Here is a 9,556-nt window from a genome sequence, read left to right as displayed (position 1 = left end):
AGACACGTAATAACACGGGGCGAGACATGTAATAACACTGGGCGAGACATGTAATAACACTGGGCGAGACACGTAATAACACGGGCGAGACACGTAATAACACGGGGCGAGACACGTAATAACACTGGGCGAGACACGTAATAACACGGGCGAGACACGTAATAACACGGGGCGAGACACGTAATAACACGGGGCGAGACACGTAATAACACTGGGCGAGACACGTAATAACACTGGGCGAGACACGTAATAACACGAGGCGAGACACGTAATAACACTGGGCGAGACACGTAATAACACGGGGCGAGACACGTAATACATGGGATGAAATACGTAATAACACGTAGCACGAAAGCCAAAGCAACAATGCACAGGTACTCACAAGACCAACAGACATGGAAACAATACATGACCAAGACAATGGTGAACAAAGGGCACATTTATATAATTGCTAATCAGAGGAAATGGGAACCAGGTGTGCGTAATTAGACAACTCAGTGATGCCTAGAAAGCCAGTGACGTAGACTTCCAGAACTGGTGCACAGAATGAGCAGCAGTACTGGAGGGATCCCTGACATTTAGAAGCCTTTATAAACCTTGAATACACTACAAGTTTGCATTTCCAGGAAGCAGGAAAATTCTCTACAACAAAAGAGTGATCAAATTAAGATCCACGTCTGTAGCACAATACAACACAACGCAATATGAGCCTGGTTCATTTTTAGTAATGAGGCCCTGTACCCCATTTACAGTTTCAACTTCAATGTATCAGGTGGAGTTATTCACCAGTTATAGAGTGAGTTGTTGTTTATGTTTCTAAGACTGCAGGGTGGGAGATGCAACAATGGCCTTGAGAACAGCAGGAAGTGTGTTGGTGGTCTTTCTCTGGTCTGTGACAGGTATGGTCTCATTCTTATCTTTAAGTTGCTCTGTTTAATAATCTACAAACACTTATAAAAGGTTATGAATCATAATGTTATTCTAGTGTGTTCTGTTAGGCGTATCAACTTCACTTAAATAGTTTTCTGTGGTTTCCATTCACACTCAACTCAGCAACTAAAGCAACAAAGTGGAGACAAACCCTACAGTCAGTGTGAACCAATAGACCTTGTCTTCATTCTGATACCATTGTGTTGTGTGACTTGTGTTTCAGTGGTACTGGGTCAGGATGGCTGGAGTGTTACATACACCACTCAGAGTATCTGTGCCTTGAAGGGGTCAACAGTGGATCTGTTCTGCTCTTACACATATCCCAGTGGTCATAAAGTCACAACAACCTTCTGGTTCACTGAAATTGTAAATCTGAGAGACGACCCAGACAACAAAGGTCGTGTGACGTACCGTAGTGATAGGATGAATGGCCACACCCTCAAAATCACAGACCTGAGAGAGAGTGACTCAGCTGAGTACAAGTTCACATTTATAACAGATCAGACTGGAGAGAAATATACTGGTGATCCTGGAGTCACTTTGTCTGTTACAGGTACAGTTACATTCTATATACTGGTGATCCTGGAGTCACTGTCTGTTACAGGTACAGTTACATTCTATATAGTGGTGATCCTGGAGTCACAGGTACAGTAACATTCTATATACTGGTGATCCTGGAGTCACTCTGTCTGTTACAGGTACAGTTACATTCTATATACTGGTGATCCTGGAGTCACTCTGTCTGTTACAGGTACAGTAACATTCTATATACTGGTGATCCTGGAGTCACTCTGTCTGTTACAGGTACAGTAACATTCTATATACTGGTGATCTGTTTAATCACTCTGTCTGTTACAGGTACAGTGATATTATATATAGTGTTGATCTGTTTAATCACTCTGTTGTAACAACGTTCGTCTGTTGAATGAATAGTGTCAGACCGAAATGCAGCGTGTAGGTTACTCATGACTTTAATGAAAGTATCGCGGTACATGAAATAACTGAACTAAATACAAAAACAACAGAACGGAACGTGAAACTAATTACATCCTATCTGGTGACTACAACACAGAGACAGGAACAAACACCCACAAAATACAAAGCGAAAGTCAGGCTGTCTAAATACGGTTCTCAATCAGAGACAACGACAAGCACCTGACTCTGATTGAGAATCGCCTCAGGCAGCCAAGCCTAAATAGACACACCCCTAATCAGCCGCAATCCCAAATAATACAAACCCCAATACGAATACAACATATAAACCCATGTCACACCCTGGCCTACCCAAACATATAACAAAAACACAAAATACAATGACCAAGGCGTGACATCTGTCTGTTACAGGTACAGTGATATACAGTGGCGTGTTAATCTGTTTAATATATAATCATAGTGTTGATCTGTTTAATCACTCTGACTGTTACAGGTACAGTGATATTATAATATAGTGTATTATATACACGGGTTTAATCACTCTGTCTGTTACAGGTACAGTGATATTATATATAGTGTTGATCTGTTTAATCAGGTACAGTGATATTATATATAGACACGTTTAATCACTGTCTGTTACAGGTACAGTGATATTATATATAGTGTTGATCTGTTTAATCACTCTGTCTGTTACACTGTTTAAGGTTACAGGTACAGTGATATTATATATAATCACTCTGCGTTACAGGTACAGTGTTAATCTGTTTAATCACTCTGTCTGTTACAGGTACAGTGATATTATATATAGTGTTAATCTGTTTAATCACTCTGTCTGTTACAGGTACAGTGATATTATATATAGTGTTGATGTGTTTAATCACTCTGTCTGTTACAGGTACAGTGATATTATATATAGTGTTGATCTGTTTAATCACTCTGTCTGTTACAGGTACAGTGATATTATATATAGTGTTAATCTGTTTAATCACTCTGTCTGTTACAGGTACAGTGATATTATATATAGTGTTGATCTGTTTAATCACTCTGTCTGTTACAGGTACAGTGATATTATATATAGTGTTGATGTGTTTAATCACTCTGTCTGTTACAGGTACAGTGATATTATATATAGTGTTAATCTGTTTAATCACTCTGTCTGTTACAGGTACAGTGATATTATATATAGTGTTGATCTGTTTAATCACTCTGTCTGTTACAGGTACAGTGATATTATATATAGTGTTGATCTGTTTAATCACTCTGTCTGTTACAGGTACAGTGATATTATATATAGTGTTGATGTGTTTAATCACTCTGTCTGTTACAGGTACAGTGATATTATATATAGTGTTGATCTGTTTAATTGGTTCTGGAAAAGTGTCTAGATTTGTATTGAAATAATTTAAACATGAAAGTATGCATTTAATAGGAATGTCTGAATTGATGATTGAGAACATCCACTAGACAACAAGTCATTATGGGTTTTATTTATTTTGTTATCTACTCCAGACCTGCAGGTGAAGGTGACCACTACATGGTGGTCAACTACACTGACCTGTAGCACCACCTGTACTCTGACTGGTAACCCCACCTACATCTGGTACAGGAACAGTAAGATTGTACAAGAGTTCTCCCCCTCGTACACATTCTACTTTAAAACTGAAGACAGCTTCTACTGTGCTGTAAAAGGCATCAATTCTCCTGCAGTGTGTGAGTGTGACTAAAACACTTTTTAAAGTCTTTCAAAATTATCCAATCATTGGTTAGTGTTGATATGCAGTGGAACTGATATGAAATCTATCTATTATTTCAATCTATGTCCCAGTTCCATGATTGTACTCATCTCATTACTGTAGTAACTACAAGTACTTCACAAACACTGTATTGTTACATTAATGTCTAAGTTATACATATTCATATTCATATTTAATTTATTTTAATCATAAATCCAAGTTCCATGATGCTCCTCATGTAAAGCTCTATGTATGAACAATGTGTTACATATTGTCCACCAGATGGACCAAAGAAAACCTCAGTGTCAGTCAGTCCCTCTGGTGAAATAGTGGAGGGCAGTTCAGTGACTCTGACCTGCAGCAGTGATGCCAACCCACCTGTGGACAAATACACCTGGTACAAGAAGAACGTAACCTCACCAAAAGCATCAGGACAGAGTTACAGCATCACTAACATCATCTCTGAGGACAGAGGAGAATATTACTGTGAGGCCCAGAATACAATAGCTTCTAAGAACTCTATAGCTCAGATGATCATTGTAGCAGGTAAAGTTACATCTTCAATACTTCAAAACAAAACTACATGGTTCATTCTAATGTTAATACTTTGAATTTGGCTTTTTTTAAACTTTGGTTTATAATTAAACATTGGGTGTACAAAACATTAAGAACACCTGTTCTTTCCATGACATAGACAGGCTGACCAGGTGAATCCAGGTGAAGCTTTGATCCCATATTGATGTCACTTGTTAAATCCTCTTCAATCAGTGTGGATGAAGGGGAGGAGACAAATTTTACCAAATTATATTTGTTTTTAGTTCATTATATCATGCCATTTACTCATATCATCCATATTTTATTATAGGGAAACAGACCTCAGTTCTGACTGCAGCTGTAGGAATCACAGTGTTTATTCTGGTTCTCATCCTCTTTCTCCCTTGCTTCATGTGGTTCAGGTGACATACATTTTGTTTTACCTTAGCACCCTGATTTGTTATGAATGCATTAATATATTCATTCATTCATTCATTCATTAATGTGCAAAACTGTTTGTAACATGTCAACTTCCACTGGAGGTCAGTAGAGAGTAGAGCTCACTCTGTCCCTCATTACAGGAGATCCACAGCAGGAAGTGATGTCACAGCAGACACACAGGTGATGATATCAGCTATGCCTCCACCTCCACACCTGGTGACATGAATTTACTATGTCATGACAGTCTCTCTCATACTGTTACCATGACAACTCTCTCTTTCTCTCTGCATAGAGTGTCCATCCTGATCCTAACAGGGACACGTACACAGCTCTGAACATGAAGACCAGGTCACCAGAGTACGACACCCTGGCAGTAAGTGTGTTTAGTGTGTGTGTGTATGTCTACAAAAATGTTATATAGTGGTGTGTAATGTGACCATTGCGTTTTCTTTCAGAATGTGAGGGACTCCTCTAGTGACACAGTCCCTCAGATAGATGCTGAGCCCTCAGATTATGACAACTGTAGAGAACCACCACAGAACCTGGACTGAAGAGAACGACCACAGAACCTGGACTGAAGAGAACGACCACAGAACCTGGACTGAAGAGAACCACCACAGAACCTGGACTGAAGAGAACAACCACAGAACCTGGAATAAAGAGAACCACAACAGAACCTGGACTGAAGAGAACCACCACAGAACCTGGACTGAAGAGAACCACCACAGAACCTGGACTGAAGAGAACCACCACAGAACCTGGACTGAAGAGCTTCAGCACCAAACCAAAGCTAGGATTTACACCTCTATTCTCCTGCTATCATACTGCTATCAGATCTAGAAGGCTTTCCAGATAATGAGCTTTAACTTTTTTTTAAATTATGTCATAATTTTTATTTTCTTGTAAAGTTAAGGAAAGGGAAAGGGGGATACATTTACATTTACATTTAAGTCATTTAGCAGATTGTACAACTGAATGCATTCAACTGAAATGTCTCTTCCGCATTTAACCCAACCCCTCCTAAACTTTAACTTCTGAGTAAATGCTGGAGTTGAATTATCTTTCCTTGTAATGATAATTGTGTATATTGATGAGAAATAAGATCGATTATACTTCTGCTCTTTTTCAATGAGATTTGACCATTTGTAGATTCTCTGTAACACATAAAGCTTCTCTGTTTACTCTCTGTAGATTAATATTATGTTTCTGCTCTTTTTCTATGGGATTTGCCTTTTCCAGATTTTTACAACAAAAATAGGCCGACATTTCTCAGTGACTAAAATTGATAACAGCTTTTTATTACTTCTAGCTCTTGGACCAGGTTTCTCCTAATTATTTACTTTGTATTCCTGTCAGACATTATTGCACATTTTATATTCACTATTTTAGATACATTAAATACGTTTACCTTTGCAGTTTTTACAATTTGGTTTGGTGTCAATACAGTATAAGTCAATACAGTATAAGTCAATACAGTATAAGCGCCAAGTTGTAAATAAGCTCAAAGTTTAGGACAATAAATATATTAATTAGTTCATATTAATAAGTTCATTAACTATTAATACATTGATTCATTGATTCATAACTATTTCCATTCTGCTGTTGTTTCTTGTATTTCTGCGTATTAGACACATTGAACAGAACAACACCCAGCACTGATCCTCAACAGTTACATTCGCTTACGCACGCTAGTGGTGCGCGTGTCAGCTGTTTGTTAACCCGCAACCGTCCACAACTAATAACCCACCTGCAACCGCCTGACTGTGTTAAAGTGAAACTCTGAGGCCTGCACCCAAACCTAACTCTAAAATATAGAAAATACACTGTAGGCTACAGTCAAAGATGGCAGAACACATTTATATGTATTTTGTTTTAACGGAGTGGCTGATCTTTTTTTGCCTGATTTAATTATGTTTCTGCTTATAATTTCGGACATTTTGGTAGGCTATTTGTTCGTCAACTTGTCTATAACTTCTAGATATATGTAGTTTCTCTTTTGTCATGTTGCCCTAGAAGACTAAAGCCTAAACAGAATAATGTAATTGATCAATAGAAGGAATTCTTCAATCTAGGTGACATCTAAAGTTTAGGGACTGGGGAGAAACTACAATAATGCAAAAAACAGGAAAGATATTCTGTGAAAAATGTCCAAATGACATCAGTTTGACCAGTTGTAAGGAAAAAGAGAGCTGTGACAACATAGTATAGACAGACTGTACTACCAGACCCCACCACAGGGGGCATAGTATAGACAGGCTGCACTACCAGTACCCACCACAGGGTGCATATAATATACAGACTGTACTACCAGACCCAACCACAGGGGATAGAGTATAGACAGGCTGTACTACCAGACCCCACCACAGGGGGCATAGTAAAGACAAGCTGCACTACCAGACCCCATCACAGGGATCCTAGTATTGACAGAATGTACTACCTTTTTGGACAATGCTATTGGTTCCATTGTACTTTTGGGACTTTGCTATTGGTTCCATTGTACTTTTGGGACACTGCTATTGATTTCATTGTATGTATTTGGACTGTGCCTGCTGATCGTCTTACTGCTCAGGGGGTGGTGCTGGAGAGCACCCAGACAGCTAGATGCAGAGAACTCCTACCTCTTAACCCCCCTCCCCAGTCCCCCAATAAGTCTCCACAGGGGTAAAGACACCTGTCTTTGTCAAAACATCAACTATCATTAATAAACATATATAAGCAAGTTTTACGAATCAACTCATAACTTTTTATTAAAAAAATAAATAACAGACAAATGCCGGATTGTGCAGACAGGAGCACAGGCATGAGTACGCAGTTGTTTCATATGTCCTCCATAGAGATGGATAGATGGATAGAGGACTCTAGTGCCCAAAAGCTAGTTCTAGCATGGGCAGCACCATTGAGGACTTTCACATTCAAGGTTCTCTCTCTCGACCTCTCTCTCTCGACCTCTCTCTCTCTACCTCTCTCTCTCTACCTCTCTCTCTCGACCTCTGAATGTTCGGTTTTGAACTGAAATGTACTCCTGAGGTGCTGATCTGTTCCACCCTCTATAATCATTTGACCCTGCTGGTCATCTATGAACCTTTGAACATCTTTGGCTCCTGAGTGGTGCAGCAGTCTAAGGCACTGCGTCTCAGTACTACAGACCCTGGTTTGATCCCATGCTGTATCACTACCGGCCGTAATCGGGAGTCCAATAGGGCGGTGCACAATTGGCCCAGCGTCGTCCGGGTTAAGGTAGGGTTTTGCCAAGGTAAACCGTCATTGTAGAATACGATTTTTTTTCTAAATGTACTTGCCTAGTTAAAGAAAGGTTAAAAAAATAAATACAAATAACGATCTGGCTTTAATGGCAATGTATTCTTATAATCTCCACCCATCACAGCCAGAAGAGGACTGGCCACCCCTCAGAGGCTAGTTCGTCTCTAGCTTTCATCCTAGGTTCCCTGTCTTTCTAGGGAGTTTTTCCCTAGCCGCCGTGCTTCTACATCTGCATTGCTTGCTGTTTGTGGATTTAGGTTGTGTTTCTGTATAAGCACGTGGTGACATCTGCTGATGTAGAAAGGGCTTTATAAATACATTTTATTTTATTTGAATGTGATTTTAGCTGTTAAATCATGGCCTGTGTTTGAGCTGTTATTTCAGGGCCTGTGTTTTTAGGTTCAAAGTTTTAGTTTATTTGTCATATATATAAAAAATACATTGAACTGCTCAATGACAAGCGACCTCACCATACAATACATCAAATAATGAAGGCCTAAGCTACGGTCAAAGTACATCTATGTGTTTAATTCATAAAGGTCATCTTAACTGACTGATATTACCTGACTGATATTAACTGACTGATATTAACTGACTGATATTACCTGACTGATATTAACTGACTGATATTACCTGACTGATATTAACTGACTGATATTAACTGACTGATATTAACTGACTGATATTACCTGACTGATATTAACTGACTGATATTAACTGACTGATATTAACTGACTGATATTACCTGACTGATATTACCTGACTGATATTACCTGACTGATATTAACTGACTGATATTAACTGACTGATATTAACTGACTGATATTAACTGACTGATATTACCTGACTGATATTAACTGACTGATATTAACTGACTGATATTAACTGACAGATATTAACTGACAGATATTATCTCATAGAACAAAACGTATAAGATCACCTAAGCCTGTCATAACCTCAGACCTTACTTTCGGCATGTATCTCAAAACCCAATTACCTCCCCATTAATTTTCCCTACAGGCAGAAAAAAACAGAGATAACTAAATTCTAGTTTTTAGGACTAAAGAGTGTTGAGCTCTATTATGTACAGTTTAAGTCGGATGTTTGCATACACCTTAAAACTTGTTTTCAACCACTCCACAAATTTCTTGTTAAAAACTATAATTTTGGCAAGTCGGTTAGGACATCTACTTTGTGCATGACACAGGTAATTTTTCAAACAATTGTTTACAAACAGATACTTTCACTTATAATTCACTGTATCACAATTCCAGTGGGTCAGAAGTTTACATACACTAAGTTGACTGTGCCTTCAAACAGCTTGGAAAATTCCTGAAAATTATGGCATGGCTTTAGAAGATTCAAATAATTTACATAATTTGAGTCAATTGGAGGTGTACCTGTGGATGTATTTCAAGGCCTACTGTCAAACTCAGTGCTTGACATCATTGGAAAATCAAAAGAAATCAGCCAAGACCTCAGAAAAAAAATGTAGAACTCCACAAGTCTGGTTCATCCATTTGCAAACACCAGAAGATACCACGTTCATCTGTACAAACAATAGAATGCAAGTATAAACACCATGGGACCACGCAGCCGTCAGACCGCTCAGGAAGGAGACGCGTTCAGTGTCCTAGAGATGAACGTACTTTGGTGCGAAAAGTGCAAATCAATCCCAGAACAACAGCAAAGGACCTTGTGAAGATGCTGGAGGAAACACGTAC

The 9,556-nt window shown here is 38.8% G+C and overlaps 1 protein-coding gene across 1 annotated transcript; it reads left to right on the top strand.

Moving 5' to 3' along the window:
• The first annotated feature begins 794 nt into the window (after positions 1 to 794).
• Positions 795 to 7,282, top strand: LOC124028897 (sialoadhesin-like). The gene is made up of 8 exons (XM_046340808.1): positions 795 to 899; positions 1,154 to 1,483; positions 3,373 to 3,573; positions 3,879 to 4,142; positions 4,462 to 4,552; positions 4,712 to 4,751; positions 4,864 to 4,944; positions 5,027 to 7,282. The coding sequence occupies exons 1-8, from the start codon at positions 845 to 847 to the stop codon at positions 5,120 to 5,122; spliced, it is 1,158 nt and encodes a 385-aa protein (XP_046196764.1). The 5' UTR covers positions 795 to 844; the 3' UTR covers positions 5,123 to 7,282.
• Positions 7,283 to 9,556: the final 2,274 nt, after the last annotated feature.

Source organism: Oncorhynchus gorbuscha, unplaced genomic scaffold (assembly GCF_021184085.1).
Source record: "Oncorhynchus gorbuscha isolate QuinsamMale2020 ecotype Even-year unplaced genomic scaffold, OgorEven_v1.0 Un_scaffold_4977, whole genome shotgun sequence".
Classification (NCBI taxonomy): domain Eukaryota; kingdom Metazoa; phylum Chordata; class Actinopteri; order Salmoniformes; family Salmonidae; genus Oncorhynchus; species Oncorhynchus gorbuscha.
This window is presented reverse-complemented; position numbering and strand designations above follow the sequence as displayed.

Bases quoted from the DNA above. Each gene is read 5' to 3' on its own strand.
- LOC124028897 (XM_046340808.1), top strand. From the start codon at position 845: ATGGCCTTGAGAACAGCAGGAAGTGTGTTGGTGGTCTTTCTCTGGTCT. The intron at 4,752-4,863 runs GTGATGATATCA...CTCTCTGCATAG, and splicing joins ATGTCACAGCAGACACACAG to AGTGTCCATCCTGATCCTAA. The intron at 4,945-5,026 runs GTAAGTGTGTTT...GTTTTCTTTCAG, and splicing joins CAGAGTACGACACCCTGGCA to AATGTGAGGGACTCCTCTAG.